The following is a 27,153-nucleotide window of genomic DNA, read 5'->3' as shown; positions in this document are numbered from 1 at the left end:
ATTTCACGTAGTATTTTCATCGGTCAGTTGTGGAGGTCTGATTGGTTAAAGCTTTATTTATATAGTACCTTTTAAAATAGTGTTTACAAAGTAGCCTACTTTACAGAGAGATGCATGTGTGCATTTGCAGAAAAGATCAAAATACAAAGATAAAAGAGATATAGTAAAACAAAGTAGCTACAATAACCAGTTTATGTTAAAACAAAAATACAACAATAAAAAAATCAAGGAAAGGCCCTGCACAAATCTGTTTTGAGACTACTTTTTAAAAGTGCATAATGATAACCTTTGACAATGTTTAATTCAGGTGCGAAAAGAATTCATATCTATAGCGCATGAGCACAGAGAGATTTGAGAGTGCACAGGACACAGTTTGAGTGAGAGGAGAAACGTTTTAAGTGTGTGCACTCTCTCCGGGCGAGAGCAGCGTCTATCTGAGCGCGCGCGTCCGGTTTTGTGCGAGAGCAAAGGAAATCCGCGCACGAGCGGAGAGATCCGTGCTCGCGCATTATATTAATGTGCTTTCGCGCTACAATAATGCGCTCTCGACATTTGTCATTAAAATAACGCCATATCTTCTGGCTGCAAAGTCGTATCGCATCCTAACACACAGAAAGATGAATGACAAACTTCCTGGCACTGTTTGCTCCATATGCTGCATGCTTCTCGATGCGGACAGATACTCCATTCTGATTGCAAACCTGTTTTCCTCACTTGGTCACGTCACCTTTTCACACTGTTTCCCCCTTTGGGATTTCCTGACATGATTTTTTCCACACAGTCCTTCAGTCTCAGCTTAAACACAGGGATAGACTAGTGTGGGAATCAATCTTGCACTAAGCAGTTGTTTTTCTTTTCCCCTTTTCACTGTGTCATTCTTCATGCTGTCCTTTTCAGTCTTGTCTGTTTTTGTTTTTTTTTCGTTCCCCACGTCTTTCGCAGTAGTGAATAGAAGTAGCTTGCTACATCCATACTGCTTGAGGGTGTGAGAGCAATTTACTTTGCTTTTCTGGTTGATTAGTGGATTGATCTAGATCAGTGCTTCTCAACTGGTTTTGCTTCAACTTGTTCAAAAAGGGTCTTTAAATTGAAACATATTTGCAATGCGATAAAGCAACAAGAATGTAAATTTTGAGTCCCGCAACAAGTGACGGGACATTTTTTTATTGTTTGGTTTTATTTTTGCAACCTTTGCACTACATAGTCCAGCCCACAGAAAAATTGCAATCTTATTGGTTCAAAATTCTCCACTGCATATATTAAACATTAAATATCTTCTGACTGGCCGTGATTCAAATCAACAATGTTTTGCATTCAGGTTGGACAGATAATTCACAAAACACTTTGTTAGCTTTAATTAATCACACAAAACACAGTATGGTTGACACAAACAATTTATTGTAGTTTGAGTTGTATCTTTTACTCTTTTGTAGCTTTGATCATTTTGAGGTAGAGGGTATGTTGGGAACTGTTATGTTATCATTACCTGCCCATGTTTGAATCTGTCTAATTTAACTTTTAACAAATATGTAAAGAACCAAGTAAGTGAAGATTTAAGCTAAAACCGAGGAATTTGTACAAAAAACATAAAGTTGGGTTGGATGTACTGGCTTTGACATCAATAACAATATATGTGATGTTCTCTTTAGTTTTAAAAGTTCATTCTATTTACCTATTCTATTTATATTTTTCATTTTATTATTTGGGTCTTTCCGCGTCCCAAAGTATTACAAACCATGACCACTACAAGTTACGCCTTCCGCAAAGGAAAAATGGCTTGTGGATGTCATTGATACAACCATTGAAATTATTTTTTCAAGTATATGATATATTTATTTTATGTTTAATTTATTTATTATGTTTGTAAGATCATATTACTGTCATTTCTCATCAAGTATGAAATAACTGCTATTAGTGAAATATTCAGTTATGCACTTAAATGCAGTAGCAGAAAAGTAAAGTAAAGAGCGGTACTAGTAATGACATCAGCAATTCCTGGGGGGAGGAGCTGTGATGACAATATTCAATTGGCTGTTTCTTTGTAGGGGGAGTAACTTATAGTAGACATAACTTGTAGTGGCCATGGTTTCTAGTTCACTAGAACAGGGGTTTTCAACCTGTGGGGTGCGAGAACCTGTTAAGTTAGAGGCATACACTCTAGTAACTATGAATACAAGCTAGCAAATCTTTAGCCATCCTCTAGGGGGCAGTCTGATTAGTCCTACTGCTAATAAGTCGACAGTTGTGCGCTGTGATAGATTGTTTCTGTGCACGCACACACAGAAAGCCGTCTCTCAGACAGCAGGTGAATACCAAATTGAGTTCTATTTCGCGTCTTCAGCAAATACACACAAAATTATATCTGAATGGCTGTCAGTCGGTTATGTCTTTAGTGAATGTAAACAGTAAAGAAAATATCGGATGTACATCAGCATAACGGATCCGTGCATTTCTTATGTTAATAGTTTTAATCAAACAGCAAAAGAGAAATCACTCACTGCTCTTAACTAATAAGTAACTCCTGTAGCTTTAATGGATATTTGTGTGAAATTAGACAAACTTGGGCGGGCGCATGTCCTAAAAGGTTGAAAATCCCTGCTGTAGAATGCAGTCAGATACTTGGTTGCATTCAGCATTGTTTATTATAAAATAGGTCTGGCCTTTAATTATGATTGGCTAGGCAGTGTTTGAAGCAATTGTAAAATACTGCATAAACACACACCTGTGACCTCATTACATCAGTATTACTGTACAACTCCACTCCGTTACATAAAAACACCCCTCAGCTGTTCTAAAACCACTGTAAACCAATGCTTCTTGGAGCTATTACTATGTGCCCTATCCGAACATTGTTGTGATCCACCAGTTGAGAACTGCTGATCTAGGTCACTGCTGTGAGTTGCTGTCCAGAATTGTGTGCTTGATACCTCTCACCCTGTCTTGACTATTGTGTCTGTACTTAATAAACGCACAAACCGAAACCTATATGGTGGAAACTTACTTTGAAGACAATTAAATTCATGCTGTTAGCAAATTCCAAGATTTTGCCATCATTTCCTTACCCTCATGTCGTTCCAGACCTATATGACTTACTTTCTTTCCTCTGTGGAACACAACAGCAGATGCACTGCAGGATGTCTAGAGAGCTCTGATTCATAATGGGGACTGGAGCTGTCAAGCTCTAACAATGGCAAAAACATGTACCAAAAAGTGGTCTATACAAACCATGTTATGTAAACCATGTTATGTATTCCAAGTTTTCTGAAGCCATACAATAGCTCTGAGTGAGGAACACAGTTTAAGAAATGTCTGTAAAAATAGGGCCCAATGCACCATGTTAAAAGGATAACTCACCAAAAATGAAAATTTGAGTATTAATTTACTCACCCTCAGGCCATCCAAGATGTAGCTGATTTTTTTTCTTCTTCAGTGGAGCGGTAAAGAAGATTTTTAGCTGAAACTGTGGTCCTTGGTGATTCGTAAAATGCAAATCATATACAGGCAACCAATGTTGGGTAAGTTACTTTCAAAAAGTAATTAATTACTAATTACATCATCAATATTGCATTTAAATTTCTTTTCTAATTACTCTGTCTGAAAATAAATTTAATTACTCAATAAGTAACTTAATTACTTGAATCTTAAAATCCTAAAAGACAATAGAAATGAAAATCTTTATTCTTTCAATTTGAGTCAAACATGGAATAGTTTAGCTTTTTATCTTTAAAACAACTGTAATACTTAAACATTTTAATAAAAAAAAAGTAACCCTCTTTGGTTAACTAATTACACGGCAAATTTCTGAATAACAAATAAGCTTAAGAAAAGTTAAACATTACATGTATCAAGCTTTAAGCATTAAACTTTTCAAAGCAATGAGTACCATATTTCATACACACACTGACATACTGTACATGTATTGGCAGTCACTAATACTAATTTTGTCCACTCCTAACAAAAAAAAAAACAACAACATGATTTTGTACTGTCATTCATGCACATATGATTTGTGTTACCACACAGTACATAAACAACATTCTGATATTTTATAAACTAAATTCTTATTGCTTAGCACATTATAAACATCGACATCAGATAATTGTCACGACACGGTGTGTGGAGGCAGGCAGGACGACAAGGATTCCAATAATGACTTTTAATGTAGACACAACAAGGCAGATTCAGGTAGGTGAGACACACACACTTGGGATAACATTCACAATAACCGACAACTAAAGCTCAGACAGACAGGAACTAATATAGGGTGGATAATTAGTGGCAGACAGGTGAGCACAATGAGGGTAATTAACTAATGATTAGTACGGGCTAAACCAACAAAAGGGGAAGAAACCACAATAAACAGTCCACAGGGGCGTTACAATAATAGATCAGTAAACACTGATCTAAACATTCCTGGACTGTATCATTCATCATGCTGCAGTGTAAGCATTCCCATTACTTTATATCTATATCGTATTATATCTCATAATAATATAAAAAACAAAAAAATTACATCCTCGTTTTGTACGGCATTTAGCCTATATAAAAAGTTGATATTTCAAAAGTTGATGAAAAGCATATTTCACCTGCTTTCACGCATTTCAGTTTGGCAAGATAGTTTAAAGTCCAACTAGTAAAATGCGTACAAGTTTATGTAAAAATAACACATGAACTAATGTAAGTAAGAATAAATTACAAAATTGATCTCCTCCACCGAATAAAGCGAGTCAGATCGCGCTGTTCTTCAGAGGTAAATTACGGCTTATTCCTCATAGCAGGTCTTCTTCCAAAAACAATGAAAAGTAGATGAATCTTGATTTTTTTTTTTGTTATCAATTTTTTTTTTTGTATCCTGGTGATGAGGGCGTTTGCTCGCAGGTATAGCTGCAGATAATGAGCTCTGAGACAGGAAAGACTGTACCTCGCTTTAGTTTCATACGGATTACATAATCAGAGAATATTTGTTTTCGATTTGAATCAGTTAATTTAAAAGTAGACACTTCAAGCTTTCTATAGACATATTTCTCATGTATGTGTGTCAAGTATTCACTGAGTTTCGGTTCATTTTTGTGACGCGTTTCAGAAAGAAGTTCATGGAGACCAAAACAGCAGAAAGCGCACCCTGTTTGTTTTCTTTATTTTACAAAAGCACAATGTGATTACAGAACCGGCTTTACTGATAAGATGCGCGTTAAATATCGCATGCGATTAATCGTGCAGCCCTAATGTAGACACAACAAGGCAGATTCAGGTAGGTGAGACACACACACTTGGGATAACATTCACAATAACCGACAACTAAAGCTCAGACAGACAGGAACTAATATAGGGTGGATAATTAGTGGCAGACAGGTGAGCACAATGAGGGTAATTAACTAATGATTAGTACGGGCTAAACCAACAAAAGGGGAAGAAACCACAATAAACAGTCCACAGGGGCGTTACAATAATAGATCAGTAAACACTGATCTAAACATTCCTGGACTGTATCATTCATCATGCTGCAGTGTAAGCATTCCCATTACTTTATATCTATATCGTATTATATCTCATAATAATATAAAAAACAAAAAAATTACATCCTCGTTTTGTACGGCATTTAGCCTATATAAAAAGTTGATATTTCAAAAGTTGATGAAAAGCATATTTCACCTGCTTTCACGCATTTCAGTTTGGCAAGATAGTTTAAAGTCCAACTAGTAAAATGCGTACAAGTTTATGTAAAAATAACACATGAACTAATGTAAGTAAGAATAAATTACAAAATTGATCTCCTCCACCGAATAAAGCGAGTCAGATCGCGCTGTTCTTCAGAGGTAAATTACGGCTTATTCCTCATAGCAGGTCTTCTTCCAAAAACAATGAAAAGTAGATGAATCTTGATTTTTTTTTTTGTTATCAATTTTTTTTTTTGTATCCTGGTGATGAGGGCGTTTGCTCGCAGGTATAGCTGCAGATAATGAGCTCTGAGACAGGAAAGACTGTACCTCGCTTTAGTTTCATACGGATTACATAATCAGAGAATATTTGTTTTCGATTTGAATCAGTTAATTTAAAAGTAGACACTTCAAGCTTTCTATAGACATATTTCTCATGTATGTGTGTCAAGTATTCACTGAGTTTCGGTTCATTTTTGTGACGCGTTTCAGAAAGAAGTTCATGGAGACCAAAACAGCAGAAAGCGCACCCTGTTTGTTTTCTTTATTTTACAAAAGCACAATGTTTTATTCTTATTGTCAGTGTACACAAATAAAAGTACTGTAGACCGTTTAAAGATTCAATTGATTTTAGTCTTATCTGTATCTGGGTATTTTAGGGTCTTTTCTCTGTCATCAGGAAAAACTGCAAGTAAACGTACCGGCGCGCAGAGGGTTAAAGAGGCTGCATTCAACAATAAATTTAGATTTCAAGTTCAATATTGATTTTAGAACTGTTGAAATTATTTACAGTATGTAACGCAAGTACTTTATACAGTAAGTAACTGTAATTAAATTACCTAAAAATGAACAGTAATCCCTTACTTTACTTTTACAGTGGATAAGTAATTTAATTACAGTAAAACATTTAATTACACCCAACACTGCAGACAACACAAAATTCATACCTATGACCAATGTTCCCTCTAATTTTTTTTTTCTTGCTGAGCAAAACTTTTCGGCCACCTGAGCAAAAACACTCTTTAAACCAGACCTGTACAGCGCTGTAAATGTCTTGGAGTTTTGTTACCATTCTGTGCCCATCATCCGCTATTTCCACCACTTAATCAAGCCACTCTTCTTTAAAACATGATGGCGTTTTATCTCACATGTCATTACGTTTGCGTTAGCTCTCGTGTTGAGCCATTTCATCTGCAACCATTAAAGTATTGGATTTCTGGAGCGACTGATTCAGCGCACATCATTCTCTTTCTATGAAACCTGTAAGCCGCATTCACCGGTTACTAAAATTCAATCAAATGGCTTTCCCAACTTATTTTTGCATCTGTCCTGTGCGCGGAATATTATTTCTTCTGTATGGTGGTGATGAAAGAAGTGCGTGGCCGCGCACGCGCGCAGCTTAGAGGGAACATTGCCTATGGCTCCTGATGATATAATGAGATCTTATAAAGCGAAATGATTGGTCTGTGTGAAAAACTGAACATTATTTACCACATTATTACCTGTAATCCTGAGCCTCAGGCAAATAGAGAAGTACGTTTTTTTGCGAAATGATTCTTTCGGACAGAATCATCAAGGACCATGGTTTCAGCTAAAAATCTTCTTTACTTTTCTACTGAACAAAAAACTCATCTACAGTATGTCTTGGATGGCCTGAGGGTGAGTAAATAAACAGCTAATTTTCTTTTTGGGTGAAATGTCCCTTTAAAATGATGTCCATATTGAATTTTCACAGGTGTTTTACCCATGTTTTAAATATGCTTTGCATAGTGATGTGTTTTAGGGTTAAAGTAAATGTCCATAAAGTTAACAAAAAACATACTGGTAATTTTCTGCCTAGACAGTTTCCATTTCCTTGTGCAGAGCAGACCAAAATGTTATTAACTGATCATCTTCCCCTTCCCTGCAGCTCTTAAATATCATTCAGTTTAAATGTGGTGCAAACTTTTACACTAGTGTCAAGGGGGAAAAAGCTCAATTATATTATACATAATTGAGATCAAATTTGCCACAACATATCTTAATGCACCATATGAATTGAGTGTATATTAGATATGAGAACTACAGTGGATGAAAACATTTTCAGGCTTTTCCTTATATTAGTTTATGACATGAGAGTGAGAAAATTATGAAAGGATTTTTAATTTTTGTTTGAATTATTCCTTTAAATACCATAAATGTTATAGTATTTATAAATTTATAATGACAAGAAACACAAAAATACCCTTTTAAAGTCAGCATGAAATCAAAACAGACCCTATACTTACTTAATGTGTGTTCCTGGTCTTATTGGGAACAATTCATGTGTGCATGTTATTCCAAAGATTAAAAAAAAAAAAAGGTTTGCCTTCATAATTCATCAAAATGAAATAACCTGCTCCGCCTACAACAATGTTTGTTTTCAGCTGACATTGCAAATCTCTCTTACTCTCTCTTACAAATCTTCTCAGTAACACTTTAGAATAGGGAACACACTATTAACTAAGAGTTTTCCCTCAATAAACTCCTAATTCGCTGCTTATTGATAGTAAGTAGGTAGTTGTTGTAGTAGTGATGTTTAGGTATGGGGTGGGGTTAAGAGATCTAGAATATGGTCATGCATTAATGTGTGCTTTATAAGTGTTAATAAACAGGCAGTATGCTAGTAATATGCATGGCAGTAAGCAACTAGTTAATAGTGAATAGTGTTCCTTAATCTCAAGTGTTAGCATCTTCTCTTACCAATCTTGTAACTCCATTCTGGTCATGACTCAATCACATCTCAATGGATAAAATCAAATCCCATCCTACATTTTCTTTTCAGTAAACAGACACTGTTTCACTCAAATATATAATTACAAAGTAAAATGGGTTGTGAATGTGTTTCATGTTGACTTGTCTTAAGTGACACCGTGGTTCGGTTTGTGTCTTCAGCAAATAAGAGTGCTCACCTCCTGCTTTCATTTCCCTGAGCCTGTGCATGTGTGTGTGTTTGTAATGTGCAGTGTGTGGATGCTTGTATAAAAACCAGAAGTGTATTGTCACTTTGACCCCGTAGCACCCGGTGACATGGCAACCATCCAAAGATGGAGAGCGCCTAATAGGGCGGATAGTGCTAAACAAGCGGATGAAAGATGGCACGGTGCCCAGAGACACTGGGGCACTGCTGGGCCTCAAGGTAAGAGATGCCCAAACACTGTCAAAGTTCACTCGAACAAAGCCATGCTAATGACCCTAGATCATAAGAGATCTTCAGCAAACCCTCCATCAACTTCATACACAATGCACAGTGTACTTACTACAGTTTTCTCTTAATCATTTGAACTTTGACCTTATTGTGGGCTGAATTTTGATTGAGTTCTTCCCGCCCCCACGGTGATACCGGTATTACCGGTGTTGTCACACGTCGATTAACCGGTGGGAAACTTTCCTCACCGTCACAACCCTAGTAAGTAAATGTAGTTAATTTTTTTATTGCACTGTAACAAGGACACCTTAAAATAAAGTGTAACCAAGTTCTTGTGTTATAAATTGGTTACTGATGGTCCTTTACACTTAAAACAAAAGGCTAAATTAAGGCACCATTTGTGCTGGTGTGCTTTAGTTCCTGAAAGTTTGCCCACTCGCTGTCTTCCAGCAATTATCTGAGTACATTTCTGTGAATAGAGAGCACTGTCTTGTGCAAACTGTGCTTAGCATTAATTTTGTGGGTGCATTTGCTGAGTTGCTTGATTTGCATGATTCCTTTAGTAAGTGGGGTGTTAAAATAATGTGTGCAAATACTGTAAATGACACTATCAGCAATCCCTGTTCATTCTTAGTGAACATGACCCATAGTATTAGCACATATGATATTGATGTGGAACTTCATCCTTTCTCCATAGCACAGGTCCAACATTCAGCATTTAAATTCCACCTTTCAGGCCCTTTGTATTGAACACATTATAGTTTCATGTAAAAAATATTTGAAATAATTTGCATTGCCTGTTGTCTGTATTGCAGGTAGTGGGAGGGAAGATAACAGAGTCTGGCAGACTTTGTGCTTTCATTACGAAGGTGAAGAGAGGAAGTCTTGCAGACACTGTCGGCCATCTCCGACCAGGTGAACACATCTATTCAGATTTAACAATTAAACACATTTCTTTCAACTCGCGTTAGACTGTGGAAGGCGTAAAAGCATTTGCTCTGAGACCATGTGAAGTCAGAGCTGCTGCTTCTGTGATCCCGCTGAATTATGGGATTCTGTACAGTATATGGGTAAAGATTTTAGGTTCCGCTTTATATTAGGTGTCGTTAAATACTGTGTACTTAATAATAAAGTAATGAATTGTTAGGTACAATGTACGTATTGTGTTCACATTGAATTGCAAATCACCTCTGCTGCTATTGATGGGGATACGGGTTAGGTTAGGGGCAGGTTTGGTGATCTGGTTAGGTTTAATGCGTAGAGTTAAGGGTGTAATTATAGATGTACCTACAGAAATTAATTAGAGATGTAATTACAGGATGGTATTTTCAAATATAAGTACTATATAAGACAAAATGTATGTACACAATAAGTGCATTGTATCAAATCTTTAATTTAAATGCAAGTACATAGTAGTTAAGGACACTTACTATAAAGAGGGTCCTTTCTACGTGTTTTAAACTTAAAGGGTATGTTCACACAAAAATGGAAATTCTGTCACCCTCATATGGATTACTTTTACAGTGTCTAAATTAACTTTTTTGAAGTTTGAAAGTTTTGGTGGAATGGACTTTCAATGGAGGGACAATCATTTCTTTTCATTAAATATATCATAATTTGTGTTTGAATTAAACCGTTCATATTGGATTTATATGGATTTTAAGCTTTCCAGAGTTCAAACAGTAGAGCATTACGCTGAAGTCATAGGTTGGATTCCCAGGGAATGCAAAAACTGTGTCTTGAATTCTAATGTTAGTCACTTTGGATAAAAGCTTCTGCCAGAATGTAAATTAATTAGTTTTACAGTATCTTTATGAACTTTTTGAAGATTTAAAGTTTTAGTGAAATGGACTTACAGTGGAGGGACAGAAATCGCTTAGGTTTCATTCAAAATGAATGTACCTTGAATGCAACGTAAGCCACTTTGCGTAAAAGTGTCTGCCAAATGTAAAATGTAAATGAATTACTTAGAATGTTTTTGTGAATTTTATGAAGATTGAACATTTTGGTTGCATAGACTTTCAGTGGAAGTATCTTCATATGGATTACGATATCACGATACTTTTACGATATCTTTATGAACTTTTTAAAGCGTAAAAGCTTTGGTGGAATGAACTTTCAGTTGAGGAATAGAAATCACTTGAGTTTCATTCAAAATATCATCAAACCATTTGGTTCAAACTGATTATCTTTACAATGTCTTCATGTACTGAAAAGTTTGGGTGGAATCGACTTTCAGTGGAGGGACAGAAATCAGAAAGGTTTCATTAAAAATATATTTTGTTCATTTGTTTTGATTAAACCCCTTGATTCATAAACTGTAAAAAATTAGATGATCAGTAAGTCATGGCAACTTATGGTTTTACATTAACAATGTTTTTATCAGTTATATGAAATTCAACTTCATTTTTTAAGCCAGTTTAATGTAATTTAAGTTTAAATGACTTGCACAGCTAAGTAGATTATACTTAAAAATGTAAGGCAACTATTGAAATGTTAAAATGGATTAGATTTTTTTTTTTTTACAGTGATATGGAATTCTTTTACAATGTCTTTATGAACTTTTTGAAGCCTCAAAGTTTTAGTTGCATTAACTTTCAGTGGAGGGACAGAAGTCTCAGGTTTCATTAAAAACTTTGTGTTTCGATGATGCATTAAAGTCTTATGGTTCTGGAACAACATGCGAGCGAGTAAATGATGACAGAATTTTAATTGTTGGGTGAACTAACCCTTTAACTAACGCTGGTTTAAGTGCAGCTATATCATATTTGATGTCGTATTGATGCTGTGTTGTGTCGGTCCTCAGGCGATCAGGTCCTGGAGTGGAACGGGAGGGTCTTACAGGGAGCCACATTCAAGGAAGTTTACAATATCATTCTAGAATCCAAGCCAGAGCCGCAGGTGGAGCTGGTGGTCTCACGGCCCATCGTGTGAGTGAAGCGGGTGATGGATCATTACTCTGCCCAATACTCAACGTGTCAGTTCAGGGACACAGAGCACATTTTCTTTGACAGTAGAGCTTTATGAAGAGTGATAGCCTGTGGGAGCCCAACATATGAATGCTTATATTCACACACACACACACACACACACACAGGTAGAAACTTCAACTTGTTCACTGCTTAAAATGAAAGTTCTGCTTCAGGTCAGTTCTTTAGGAGGACAGATTGACATAATTAGAAATTATTGTTTGTTACTTACAAAATGAAAACCATTGAGAGTCTAGCACCAAGATGGTCAGATGTTCAGGTTAACCTTGAAGAGCTGGGCAATATATCAGTGATATACTGTAGATATCAGTGATATTATTTTGACAGCAGTATACAGTAAAATCACTTAAAGGCACAATATGTAAGTTTTTGTCGCTAGAGGTCACATTTTCAAAACAATAACAGAGGTGAAGCTTGATGATGCTATGACGGAGTGTGGAACGATGGGAGATGTGGTTTTCACAAATCATGTTCACGGGTAACTTCATTCATATCTATTAAAATCACCTGTACATGACTATTACTTGTACAGCAAATAATATCTCTGGCAAGTCCGAGTTTGTCGCGAAGCTATGTCCATCTCGGAAACGCACGCCGATATTGATCCTTCTTGCCTCAGTTGGTCTACGTTTACGTTTACGTTTTTTTTTTTTTTTCTGCACTCGCCAATGAATAATCGTGATACATGATAATTGAAATACACAACAGCGGCGCGCTACATGCTGTGTAACTACCACTTCCGCATTTGTCCATGTGTGTTGCCATAGTATCCATAAGCGGAACCCGAGGATAGTGCGGATATTGCGTCATTGATAGGCGACGATGAACAGGGACGAGCCATAAAATTTAAAATTTCAATTTCTCTGGATTTACAAATCCTTGGGAACTTTTGGAATAATGTAAGTAAACAACTGCATGAAATATATCACACTGCAAGTGGTTTTTGGATATTTTATTACAAAAATCTTGCATATTGTGCCTTTAACAATGTGAATATTTTAATGCTTTTTTTTGGCAATTATATTTCCTCGCCAAGCCAATTCTGCACTTGCTTCTTCTGTCTTTAAGATACTTTAATGTCATCTCAGATTTTATTCTCAGCAGCAAAAGTGCAAACAAGGTTTTGGAAGTTTGATACATTTTTGATTCAATTAATCACTTAAAAATTGAAGCACTCCTTATAATCACCCAAAATGTTCCCATGTGCCACTTCTCATGCTTTAGTCAAAATATACACTGTTTAGACTACCAGTCAAAAGTTTGGAATAATTATAGTTCAATGGTTTTGAACGAAGTCTCTTACTAAGGCTGCATTTATTTGTTCAAAAATACAGTATAAACAGTAATATTGTGAAATATTATTACAATTTAAAATAAGTGTTTTCTATTATAATATATGTTAAACTGTAATTTATTCCTGTGATCAAAGCTGAATTTTCAGAATCATTACTTCAGTCTTCAGAGTCACATGATCCTTCAGAAATCAGTATAATATGCTGATTTGCTGCTCAAGAAACATGATTATTATTATTATTAGGTGTAGTGTTGAAAACAGCTGTGCTGCTTCATATTTTTGTGGAAACCACATTGGTGAGCATAAGAGACTTCTTTCAAAAACAACAAAATCTTAATCATTCCAAACTTCTGACTGGTTGTGTATGTAAATATTGCTGTTTATAAGAGTGTATATAAATGAAAATGATTAATTATTTCACATGTTAATTTATATAAAAACAGAGTGGATGTCTTAATTATTTTTAATTACCTTTACTGTATTTTACTTCTTGATTTAAAATGTTTTAATCTTCTTGGCAACAATGGCTGTTTGGTTAAAATGATTGTTTAAAACCATTTCAGAGAATATAAATAAATATCAGAATTTATATTTAAATTCATTCAAAACCTTACATTTTAGCTACAGTATTTCACCAAGCCATATTACCTTCTGGCATATGGCTGGGATGCTCTGAGTGTTTTTTGTTTTGTTTTTGTTTTTACAGACACACACCTGCTATCATTAAAATGCTCTTCAATTTTTTTCTTGTAGAGATGTCCCTAGAATACCAGAGAGCACACATGGACAACTTGAATCAAGTAAGTTTAGCTAGTTTTGATATATAAAACATACTTTAGCACTGCCTTTGCCAGCAGGAGGATCGATCTAAACGTTATTCGCCTATTATTCAGGTTCAAGTTCCTTTGAATCTCAAAAAATGGGCCCGTCCATCTCTGTCACGTCCCCCATGAGTCCTGGCATGCTCCGGGACAACCCTCAGTATCTGTCCGGACAGCTTTCAGTGAGTACCAGCATCTGCACTTTTCGTTGGCCGCTCGACTCAGGGCTTCACTGATGAAATGGCGCTAGCTTTGAGGTTTAGCGATTATTTCACTGTGTCTTCAGGGAGTTTGCCAGCACTCACTGTTCATTCACACAGATATCAGCTCAGATCTAAAGGCCAAAGTGTTAGAGTTGTAGATAAGATGATATAAAAGAGCTTGTGCAAAGTTGACAAATGGACATGGATTATTTTTTTAACATTAAAAATGTAAGTTATAATTTATACTACTGTTCAAAAGTTTAGGGTCAGTAAGATTTTTTATTCATTTATTTTTTTTATAAGAAATTCATACTTTTATTCAGCAAGGATGCATTAAATTGATCAAAAATGGCAGTAAATACATTTATTATGTTACAAAATATGCAAATAAATAAATCAAATAAATGCTGTTCTTTTGAGATTGCTATTCGTTAACGAATCCAGAATTATAAGCAGCACAACTGTTTTCAACATTAACAATAATAAATATTTCTTGAGCAGCAAATCTGCATATTAGAATTTGATCACAGGAATAAATTACATTTTAGCATATATTCAAACAGTTCTTTCGAACTGTAATAATATTTCACAGTATTTCTGTTTTACTGTATTTTTGATGAAATAAATGTAGCCTTGGTGAACATAAGAGACTAAAAAATCTTACCGACACCAAGCTTTTGAACAGTAGTGTATTTAGAAGCAGACAGATTATGTTTACACACACACACACATATATATATATACCTGTATATAATTTCACTGGTTAATTGAAATGGTCCTCCAATGTGACTAATTCGTTTTTAAAAGTACAGATATTTCACAGGGACATAAACATTACACATTTTATTAATTGTAGGAGTTAAAACTCTCCCTCATCCTAATTTACAAGCATAAAAATGCCTTATTTACTTGCTGTTGGTGTCCTAATTAACAAAATGTTTGAGGATTCTCATCAGATTGCGTAATTAGAAATAGATAGTGAGTCACTCCAAAGGACTCGGTATTAACACTATTTTATTCGTATAAAATGACTAGCACAATTATGTAAATTAACAACCAGTCTGTTTTGAAAATGCACACTAATTAGGTTGTGCCAGTGCATTAAAATTGTATTTCTATTCACTCCGTTCATTTTGATACTTGATTTTGACAGGTTTAGTGGAATGCTGAATGCTACAAGCATTAGAATGTAATTTGAATGTGAGTGTTAATGAGCATAATCTTAAGATATTTCAAATTATTTCAAATATATAGCGGACAGTAAAATGGCACATCATCTTACATTTGTTAGTATGACATTTGTCAGTCAAGTGCGTTTTGCGATTCTAGACAGTTGTGTGTCAGTGCTAGACAGCGTCCGGAGTCCAGGAAAAAAGTATTCTTAGTTTTCAAGCTTGTTACCCGATTGACGTAGACTCTGCAGGTTGGCTCTGACACGGCGCTGCTGATCAAGATGTTAGGAAAACACACTCCCTTGAAAGACTAGCTATTGTACTTTGTGCTGAAGTTGTTGCGTTTACTTGAACGATCAGCCACGATCTTTACTGCCGTTTAGCGTTTCAATAATTTACACCGGTTGCATTATCAGTGTCTTAATACATCTGCGAGGTAAGTTTGACTCAGGTGTTCATACAGTACAGTAAAGTGCTTCAGGCATGGATACAGATTTGCCATTATTGTGCCTTTTAATTGTTTAATAAGGAAACGAGCTGTAGCGACAACTGTGAACATGCTAAATGTGGAGAGATTGTGTTTAAAAAGGAAATGCTGTTTAATAATAATAACAATGTATGTGCTTTTTCTGTTTTTGCACTGAAGTGTTGTCTGTTCTTCTGTCCGGGTGATGCTTTTAGTGTCTCACTATGGTTTGCGCTGTTGTAAATTTGATTTCTTTTTGTTTGGAATGAGGGAGATTTATCCTAAAATATTGAAGTCAGAATACTTTACACACACACACACACACACACACACACAGACACACACACACTCACTCACTCACTCACTCACTCACACTGCACACCTCTAACCTGTGAATTACCACAACAGACTCAATTCCCCCTGAGCAGAATGTACCTGGTGTTAGAAGTCATCCGAGCACAGGGATAGTCTGACTCCAACACATTCAGAGCCACAAGTAATTGGTGTAGTCAGGTTTAAGTCCCCACCAGATCTCTCTCTCTCTCTCTCTCTCTCTCTCACTCACTCACTCACTCACTCACTCTCTCACTCTCTCACTCTCTCACTCGCTCACACACACACACACACACACGCACACACGTACTGATCATTGCTGCATGTTGATGTTTATATGCTATTGAGAAACACAAGTAATGCATTAAAATGTTTTAAAAGCAAACTTAAGGGAAATCGTTTAAAGAGACGTTTGTTTTACTCTTTTTAAATGTGGCATGTTTTTTTAAACTTAAGATCAGGAGTCTCTTTAAATTTTAAAACTGATTTTATTTTAGACAAACATTTTTCATTCTTTGTCACATAACATTAAATGTTATATATGTGTTATATTTGATAGAAAATGGTTTGAATGAAATGCATATGTTGGTAACACTTTAATAAGTACAGTATACAGTAACAAAGCACTTATAAATCATAATAATAGTTTATTGTTAGTTCAAAGTTTATAAAATGTAGTCTACATTGTTAATATACACAAATAGTGAGTTATCTATTCATTGTGACAGTAGTTAACTAATTACTGTTTCATTAGCTCATATGTAAAGAGTTACATAATGTTTTATTATCGTTTGTTAACAACACAAAGCATATTGATGTGCAGTATTTAAACCAGGAGTAAAGGAGTTGTTAATGGTTATCAGGAGTAAATAGTTCTCACTTTAGATTAGGTCACAGAAAATACTTGATTAAAGGCAATGACCTACCTTTATTAGACATGAATTGCATTAATACTAAGTGTTCCTAAAATGTCTACAAATACATTAGGCATACATCAGTGCACTTTGCACATAAACAATACACATAAAGTTTCTTTACTATAAATTATTAACTTTTGGATGCTTTTGTGACCTTTTTTTAAATTTATTTATTTATTTGTTTATTTATTCCCAATCCTAAACCTAACCACTTGTACAAAAAAATATGAAAAAAATGTACAATGACAGTAAATACGTACATTTTGTATGCTTTCATCTCAATGCAAACAAAAGTAAATGAATGTTTCATAAAATACATACAGCTACTCATGAGATCGCATTAAAATACATCAGTTAGCGTTAGGATACAATGAGTAGAAAACAAAGGATAAAAACACATTATTTAACTCTTTGTTAGCTAATTAAACAATAATAATTTGTAAATTACAGTGACCGTGAATGAAGAATTCCCTATTTGTACATAGCCTATTAATGTACTAACAATGTAGAAACTACAATTTATAAACTATGAATTAACTATAAGCTAATAGCTTGCAAATGATTTATAAGTACTTGAATAATGTATATGAAGTGTTGCCCATATGTTTTCCTAGTTAGTACAATTAGTACAATTTCTGAAGAAAAAAAAAGCATTCAAGAGGTTCAGTTTGGATCAGTACTATTAAATATAATGTTCTTTGATACAATGAAGAGATTCAGTATGTTATATCATTGGCATAGGGCTGTAAAATCGATTAATCACATCCAAAATAAACCTTCGTGTTTACATAATATATGTGTGTGTGTACAGTATTTATTTGTATAAATGCACACACATGCATGCATATATTTAAGAAACATATGTAATAATAATAGTAAGAATAATAAACACACTTTTATTTTGGATGCAATTAATCGCGATTAATCAGCCCTACATTGACATAAAACCTGCAGTGATGCATCTTAATGTGGCAGGTTTTTTTATTTTAAAAACTACATGTTAAAGTGTGTTGATGTGTCGCTGTGGATATAATACTTATGCTGCATTATGGAGTATGTTTTGACACACTTCAGTACTCACATACAGGCCTAAGGTTATTTCAGCTGTAAGATTCTGAAATAGAATCTGAAATAAGATTCTAATATTTGAGGAAATGAATAAGTTACGTCACTCAGTTAGGCTAAATCTCTTCTCAGATGGGTTGTTTTGATTTGTGTGCCTCTGTGCAGTTTTGCTTTAGTTGTTTTGCTTTTGTTTTCTTGTTAATTTTGCTTATCCAGAGTCCATGCCTTAGTAGAAGAACCACGCCTTTTGTCCCTAGGGTCCAGGTAACATCGTCAGACTTCTCTCTCTTCCTCTGCTCAGTCTCTTTTTAATCTTTTCTTTCATTTCTGGCAGTCTTTCTCAATCCTTCATTACTCTCTCTCTCTCTCTCTCTCTCTCTCTCTCTCTCTCTCTCTGTGCGTTATTTGGAAAATGCACTGCAGGAAAACAGCAGCATTCCAAGTTTCTCCCCCTTTGCTCTTTTGTTCAGATTTTATTATTTCCCCTAAAGTTATACGTCATCGCCCTTGCGATTTATAACCACAATTCATAAGAGCTGTTTCATTATTACAGTATGAATTTGGCTTAATTAATTGAACGGCCATCTTGCTGAGGCTGAAATATTCTGAATTAATTATATACCATTTGTTTTATTCTCTTTTTAAATGTGGCATGATTTTAGCATCGTTTATTAAATTAAATCTCTTTAAATTTTAAACAGATTTTTTTTTTAGAGAGACATTTTTTTCATCTTTGTCATGTAACATGGAACGTTATATTTGTATCATATTGTATAGAAAATAGTTTGTATGAAATGCATATGTTTTACTACATTTGTAGTATTAAAAATTAATGAATGTATTATTTTTAGTACAAATGAAGCCCGGTTTGGATCAGTACTATCAAATATTATGTTCTGTGTTGCAATGAAGAGATACAGTATGTTAATTACCTCACTTTCAAGATAATATTGCATTTTCCAATGTAGAACATTTCTCTAAACCTCACAGATAATAAACATTATTTTAATAATAATTATTTCTGTTCCACAGAGAAAAAAGTCATATGGGTTTGGAACAACATGAGGGATCTCCCATTTAACTGCAATAATAAACTCCAATGGTTGTTGCTATAGTTTTTGAAAATGGAGTTTTAGATGAAAATGGATTTTATACTGTTTCCTGATGCAGTCAACTAATAAAAGCACAGACCTCGATGCGTCTGTAGAAGAATCAAACGGTACAATTTGTTTGGACTGAAGCCTTCCCCCTGCTGTTTTTGCAATGGAAGCTACCTGGATTGCTCTAGTCTGTATTGAGCTCTTTCTGTTGCTTTGCTGCATGCATTAGTACTGCAGTATTTATCTAGAATAGCAAGTTCTCTCTAAAGGTGCATTATAGACGTGTGTTTCTTTCAGCTCTGGTGATCTGGCAGGGCAAATGCTGGGAAGACTGAGAATTTCTATCAATGAACACTTAAGAAGTGCTCAACATGAAATAAATAAAAATGTCATTCGGAAATTAAAGCTAGTATTATTCAATTTATTGATTTAGAAATACGATTTTGTATGTGAAAAATATTTGAAAAAAATACAACAAATATATAATTACATTACAGAATAAATTGTGGATGTCATTAAAAGTTTGTCAAAATATTACAAACAACAAACTTATTTATTTAATAAATAAATAGGCACATTTAAATAATTAACACTGATTGAATTATTTAAAAAAAAAATATATGTACATGTAACTTTTCATTTAATTTTTATGCAATTAAGTACATTCAACTTTTGATTTATTTCAAAATAAATTATTACATTTATTTTTGGATGAATTGGATTATTTCATGATTAATTTATTCAGAGTATTTTTGTTCTCCATATTTCATAACCTTCCTGCAGTCTTCCAGTTTGTCCATCTGTGGCATACTGCCAGTTATTCCATAAACTCGTCCCTCAGTTTGTAAAATAAAAGTAAAACCACATTTACATTATTGGGATCCTTTTGAGAATTAGCTGTATTGGGCAAGATTGAAACAAGCATGACTTTATATGTGTAAACCAACTGTTTTTTGGTCGGGTCTTCTGTCACGGCTGTGCCGGAGGGAAGGAGCGCAGAAGACGCAAAGAAGCGTTACACAGTCTTTTAATGAACAATCACAGAGGTAAATCCACAACAGGAACGAGGAATGACACACAAACATAACCAGTAGACCCGACAAACACTAACTGAACGGACTGGGGCTTATAAGCACAGGAAAACGAGGGACTAATCGAGGGGACTAAGGAGACACACCTGGAATCAAATTAACACAATCAACAAGAGAGAGAAACTGGGTCACGGGGAGCAAAACACACACAAACAGTCCATGGGCGTGACATTTATATTGTTAGTATATTTCAATATGAACACTTAGTGGAATGAACCAAGGTTTTCGTAATTATCCATACATCATTTTGTAGAACAATCAGGTTAAAATGTAATAAATATGATAGTCAACAAAAAACACATAAGCAAATATATATATACAGATTTTTTTTTTTAGATTTTTTATTTATATTTCATTAAAATATATGAATAGGTTCAATAAACTATTATATTTAAAAAAACATTTTTGTGTAATCATTGTTTCGACCAACCAATGTAAATATTAACATTTTTCAAATTACAATTATTGCAATTCTGTGACAACTTAGCCCAATCTTATATTTTTGAGAATATATATATACATATATATATATACTCATAATTATTTTATTTGATGCACTTTTCTATTTTATAACAGTTTTTATTTTAGTTTTAGTTGACAATAACAACACTGCAAAATAGTAATATTTTAATATTTTATCATTTATCCTGGCACGTTGCCTTGCCCTATAGTCATTGCAGTACTGTAAAATAAATAAATAAATTACAAACTGAGATACAAGTCAAAATTATTGTCTGTAGTAATGAAGCTGTATTCAACCTGGAATATTAAGCGCAACATAAACTCTGACCCCTTAAACACTGTAGTATCAAACTATGTGATTCAGTGCTTAGCAGTAGTTGAATTTGGTGTTTGTTTTAGTGGTGAATTTAGCTGATGATTAGAGGCTGAGGAGTTAGTCAGCTTGATGTAGTTGGTGTGTGCTGGTGCTGGGAAAGATCTGCCAAGCATGTGATGCTGCACACATTGCATAAGGGGCTCTGCAGGTCTGCCCTGGACCTTCTGGGGTGAGCTCTCCTCACAGACCTCCTAACAGAGCCCATCTCTCCCTACAGGTCAAGCTATGGTACGATAAAGTAGGACATCAGCTCATCGTCACTATCCTGGGCGCCAAAGACCTGCCTTCACGAGAAGACGGGCGACCCAGGAATCCATACGTCAAAATCTACTTCCTCCCCGACAGAAGGTGCGTGCACGTCAGATATATCCAGTTTTTGTAAGGATTTTAAATTATAATCTCTAATGGCATCCTTTGTGAGCAACGCTAACAGTACTGTTCAAAAGTTTGGGATCGGTATAATTTTTTTGTTTCCGAAATAATTCTTGGTAACACTTTAGAATAGGGAACACTTATTCACTAATTACATTACAGAATAAATTGTGGATGTCATTAAAAGTTTGTCAAAATATTACAAACAACAAACTTATTTATTTAATAAATAAATAGGCACATTTAAATAATTAACACTGATTGAATTATTTAAAAAAAAAATATATGTACATGTAACTTTTCATTTAATTTTTATGCAATTAAGTACATTCAACTTTTGATTTATTTCAAAATAAATTATTACATTTATTTTTGGATGAATTGGATTATTTCATGATTAATTTATTCAGAGTATTTTTGTTCTCCATATTTCATAACCTTCCTGCAGTCTTCCAGTTTGTCCATCTGTGGCATACTGCCAGTTATTCCATAAACTCGTCCCTCAGTTTGTAAAATAAAAGTAAAACCACATTTACATTATTGGGATCCTTTTGAGAATTAGCTGTATTGGGCAAGATTGAAACAAGCATGACTTTATATGTGTAAACCATTTGTAAAACAATGTTTATGTAAATTGTCAGCATAAATGAAGACCATTGCATGAAACTCCAGTGAGTATTTATTGACATTTTGAATTGCCTTTAATTTTGTTATTTTAATTTTAGTTTAAGTTTTACAAATGTTGTTATGTGCTTTTTTCATATATTATTATTATTTTTTTATATATTTATATTTTCTTTTTTTATTATACTTTTATTATGTTTACATACTTTTTTTAATTTTAGTACGTCACCCTAAACTTCAACTTAAAATTTTATTTCAATTTGTTGTTGTTAAGTTTAGGTATTGGGTAGGATTAGAGATGTTGAATAAGGTCATGTAGAATAAGGCATTAATATGTGCTTAATTAGTACTAATAAGCGGCTAATATTCTAGTAATATGCATGCTAATAAGCAACTAGTTAATAGACCCTAAAATAAAGTGTTACCGAATTCTCTTATGTTCACCAAAGCTGTAATTTATTGATTTATTTGATCGAAAATACAATAAAACAGTAATATTGTGAAATATTATTATAATTGAAAATAACTGTTTTCTTTTTGAATATATTTTAAATGTAATTTCTGTGTACACTTTTTAAGAAGTTTTTTTATGCTCATTGGCTGCATTTATTTGATAAAAAATACAGTATAATAGCAATATTGTGAAGTATAATGACAACTTAAAGTTTCTATTTGAATATATTTCAAAATATATTTTATTCCTGTGATGCAAACCTGAATTTTCAGCATCATTACTCCAGTCTTCAGTGTCACATGATCCTTCAGAAATCAGTATAATATTTTTTAATATTTCTATTCTTTAATGAATAGAAATTTCAAAAGAACAGACAGTTACATTTTTTATGTAATTTCATGTCATTCTAATTAAAAATGCAACATTTTCTAAAATAAAATAATGTATATTCATATCAAAATCATTTCAGTTGTATTTGAAAGTGTCTAAATATATTGATTCTATTTTTATTAGGGATGCACCCATACCACTTTTTCCAGTACTCGCCCGATACCGATATTTTTATTTTTGGTACTTGCCGATACCGAGTACCGATACCAATATTTTCATTACATTTGTACATTTTTAAAATATTGGGTACAGAAACCAAAAGAGTATGTATAATGTTAGTTGGTTAATTTAATTTATAAAATAGATACAGTCAAACCAAAATTTATTTCGTGGTAATCGGTAAACTGGTATCGGTATCGGTGCATCCCTAATTTGTATTAATGTTGTTATTTTGGGGGGTTGGGGCGGTTGAAAACAGCAGCAGCAGCATTGTAATAACATCAGTGGTTGCTTTTGTATTGGTAATAGCAACCGATACCAGTATCGGTATCGGTGCATCCCTAATTTTTATTAATATTGTTATTTTGGGGGGTTGGGGTGGTTGAAAACAGCAGCAGCAGCATTATTGTAATAACATCAGTGGTTGCTTTTGTATTGGTAATAGCAAAGCACACAATATTGAAGACTCTAAAACAGAACAATAAAAGGTTGGAGAATCCTCAAAGCAGAAATTTCAAGAGGTAAAGTGCAGATATATGGTATGTTTGTGCGTCTATCCACAGTGAGCAAAATCACAATTACTTAATCATCAAATTTATAGTAAACCCATTGAAAAACAGCAAACTTTAATAACCAAGGATTCAAAAGCTAGTGAAATCTTCAAAATCCTCCCTTTACAGAAAGGATTTTAACTTGGGGGAAATGCATGTGAAATATTCTGCAACCCAGATAATAAAATAATAATAGATGTAAATTCCATTTGTAAGTAAGAAACGAAAATTAATATCTGAAAAAAATCTATGAATGAATGAATAATTGTGTGTAATAATATTTGCTTTTAATGCAAAGTTTCAAATCAGGGGTCCTTGGATTGGTTTATTGTCTCTGTGGGTCTGTATGGTCACATCAGCAGCTGTAAAATTATGAACTCACCTGCTCTTCTCAGCGATAAAAGCAAGAGGAGAACGAAAACAGTGAAGAAATCTCTGGAGCCCAAGTGGAACCAGACGTTCATGTACTCGCCGGTGCACAGACGAGAGTTCAGGGAGCGCATGCTGGAGATCACACTGTGGGACCAGGCCAGAGTCCGAGAGGAGGAGAGCGAGTTCCTGGGAGAGGTGAGAGAGAGACCGACACCGTCCTGCTGCACGTCTCTAATAATGCCACAAACATCTCACAATATTCACTCAGTGGGATGCAAGAGAAAATAAGTTTGAGTTTAAAATCAGTTATGTGACTTCCTTGGCAAAGGCTTACTTCAAGCTTTTTTTTTTTCTTTTTTTTTTTAATGCAAGAAATATTCCACATTTGAGTTAAACCTTAAAGGGGTCATCGGATGCTACATGCACTTATACAAGTTGTTTGAACTGAAATGTGTGTTGGCAGTGTGTGTACACAACCACCCTATAATGATAAAAATCCACCCAGTGTTTTTTTGTTAATCTACTAAAATCTTTACCCCTTTCTCAAATCGAGCTGATCTCAGATGCCTGTCTGTGTGACGTCACACAGACAGGCCCCTCCCACGATAGTTTGATTGACATTAGCAAGTTTCACAATGAATGCGGCTAAAGTAAACAGTCTCTCTGAGAGCAGCTCAGAAGAGAGGGGCGGAGTCAGCAGAGCTCATTAACATTTAAAGGAAAATGCTACAAAAACGGCTTGCTCTGAAAAGAGCTGTTTTTGACAGGGTAAAAAAGGTGTTTTTTACACTACCATTGAGAAATTTTAACCAAACTATGTTACAGACTTTTCATTCAGACCCTAAAGAATCATATCAACTTGTGGAAAATGGGCATCCTATGACCCCTTTAAGCTCATAAAACACCATAAGTCGTCATAAACGGATGTGTGTGTGTAGATTCTGATCGAGCTGGAGACGGCGCTGCTGGACGATCAGCCTCACTGGTATAAGCTCCAAACACACGACCAGTCCTCGATGCCGCTGCCGAACCCCTCGCCCTACATGCAGAGACGCCTCCTGCACGGAGAGAGCCCCACACGCAGGCTGCAGAGTACGTACAACACACACACCTACTGTTACAGTAAACATACACGCTCTGAAAAAAAGTACTAAGCTGTCACTGGGGCGGGGCCCTAAGGTACAAAAGCATCTTTATACCATATTTACCCTAAATGGTGCATATTAGTACCTTGAAGGTACATATTAGTACCTTTTGTAACTTACTAATAGTAAATGTGATCTCAATCTGATTTCTGCCTCACTGTGTGAACAGCAAAAATCACATTGAATCATGTTTTCAAACAAATTCAGGGCCACTTTTATATGTGGAAAGTGACTTCTGTGTGATTTTTACGTCAATCATTCATCATCATTTTGTGTTTGATTTACCATTTTGAACGGTAGTCTATATTATCTGTTTAAAATTGCAAGAACCTCACCTTTTTGAAATTGAATTGTAAAAATCATAATATGACACTGTATTTCCTGTATTATTTTCATGTCCAGAACTGATATCAAAATATCAATCTGGACATCACATTTTATGTATGTTGGCTTTTGTTGATATGTTTCTTGTTTTCATGTTTTGTTTCCTTCAAAAAATATCACTGTCTATCCACCACTGACACATTTCCAGACAAGGGCCCGTATTTTTACAACTCAGGTAACTTTGCCCTGCTTGCTCCAGCTAGCGTGTGATTGGCCAGCAGTGTGATTTGACTCTCCTCCACACTCTCAAAGTGTGCTCTCCCCTCACTTCTGCCTCATGCTCTTCAGAAACCACACTGTCCCTCACAGCCTGCATGGAGATAACACCCATCACTGCTGCTACATGCCACCAGTCCTCATTTTACAGCTTATCTGTCCATTTTGGCCTGATCTACATTGTTGCAAATACATATAAAATCCACCTAGTCAATAGCCCTTCCTGAGCAGATCTGTGTGTGGCCTGTTCACGCTTCTCCCAGCCTCTCTCAAACCTTTCTGTGGTTGATGTTTGCTGTGTTTCACTGTTTTGATTTCAGACTAAATGATAGCAAACCTCACGCCGCTTGGTTCTGCTCACACTGGTCTCTTTTGTATTATTTGAGTCTGAACACAGTGTGTTATCAATGTGAAGCAGGAATGACAAGTGCATTAGGACGTACATGCAAATTATCCGTCATCTTCCACAAGCTGTGTGTTAGCATGGAAATAGTTTTCATGTCAAATATCCTCAGGTCTCCAGTAACAGCTGTAGTATGGAAGCATTTTTAGTTTGATTGTTTCATAGTATTTGTATGTCATTATTTTATTTATTTAAGGTTCTTTTGAACTGACAGCATGTTTGCAAATTAAAACATTTCTTGATGAAGTGTTAACATCGAATTTCAAATCAAAAGCATTTCTAAATGATATTTGTCAGTTTGTTTAGGTCGATATTAGAATATCCCTGTGGAAGTTTTTTTATCTCGCAATTTGGCTTTTTTTTATCTCGCAACTCTCCTTTTTTAATTTTTTTATCCTGTGGATTAATTTTATTTTCTTTATATTCATTGTATTCAATGTCACAATATCAGGTCTTTTACTTTTTAGGTCAGTTCAAACTGTTTACTCAGAAGCTTTCAAAAGTACCAAACATTTTTGATTGCTGCATTTCACTTAAAACAATGTCAAAGTGAAGGATTTGCTTTAGCCACTTTTGTAAAAATGTCAGGCAAAACTTTACATATTTATTATATCCGACATCATATCAGCCACATAAAAATAATTGACCACTATAAAGGAAAATAAAAAAGTATAGTAATCAATTAAAAAATAATATAAATTAATTTAAAAATGTATTTATTAAACATTAATATAAAATAAATTAATATCAACATTTCTATATTAGTTAATCCCTTATAACCTGTTATGATAATGCTAGTTTAGTATGTGTGTCCGCTGTGCCATAAGCCAAACTAGATTACCTCACGGGAAGCTTCCTGTGGATAACAACACACGGTCACGTTAAGAGGGTCTTTTCTTCATTATGACCCTCGTGATTGTTCCTGTTCCTCCACCCTTCCTATCTCTCTCTCTCTCTCTCTCTCTCTCTC

The 27,153-nt window shown here is 34.6% G+C and overlaps 1 protein-coding gene across 1 annotated transcript in view; it reads left to right on the top strand.

The window, feature by feature from the left end:
* The window catches only part of LOC107675654 (regulating synaptic membrane exocytosis protein 2-like), a 99,811-nt gene extending 73,498 nt beyond the window's left edge, over nucleotides 1-26,313 (top strand). The window contains exons 9-18 of the mRNA XM_016470063.1: nucleotides 8,695-8,814; nucleotides 9,639-9,738; nucleotides 11,630-11,753; nucleotides 13,861-13,907; nucleotides 14,001-14,110; nucleotides 18,301-18,348; nucleotides 21,331-21,461; nucleotides 24,059-24,230; nucleotides 24,974-25,127; nucleotides 25,713-26,313. Of these exons, the coding sequence (XP_016325549.1) occupies nucleotides 8,695-8,814; nucleotides 9,639-9,738; nucleotides 11,630-11,753; nucleotides 13,861-13,907; nucleotides 14,001-14,110; nucleotides 18,301-18,348; nucleotides 21,331-21,461; nucleotides 24,059-24,230; nucleotides 24,974-25,127; nucleotides 25,713-25,774 (1,068 nt within the window). The 3' untranslated portion in view covers nucleotides 25,775-26,313. The remainder of the gene's footprint in view (nucleotides 1-8,694; nucleotides 8,815-9,638; nucleotides 9,739-11,629; nucleotides 11,754-13,860; nucleotides 13,908-14,000; nucleotides 14,111-18,300; nucleotides 18,349-21,330; nucleotides 21,462-24,058; nucleotides 24,231-24,973; nucleotides 25,128-25,712) is intronic.
* The last annotated feature ends 840 nt before the right edge of the window (nucleotides 26,314-27,153 follow it).

Source organism: Sinocyclocheilus anshuiensis, unplaced genomic scaffold (genome assembly GCF_001515605.1).
Source record: "Sinocyclocheilus anshuiensis isolate Anshui unplaced genomic scaffold, SAMN03320099.WGS_v1.1 scaffold1976, whole genome shotgun sequence".
Taxonomy (NCBI): domain Eukaryota; kingdom Metazoa; phylum Chordata; class Actinopteri; order Cypriniformes; family Cyprinidae; genus Sinocyclocheilus; species Sinocyclocheilus anshuiensis.
Note: the sequence above shows the minus strand (reverse complement) of the source record. Positions and strands in the feature narration are given on the sequence as shown.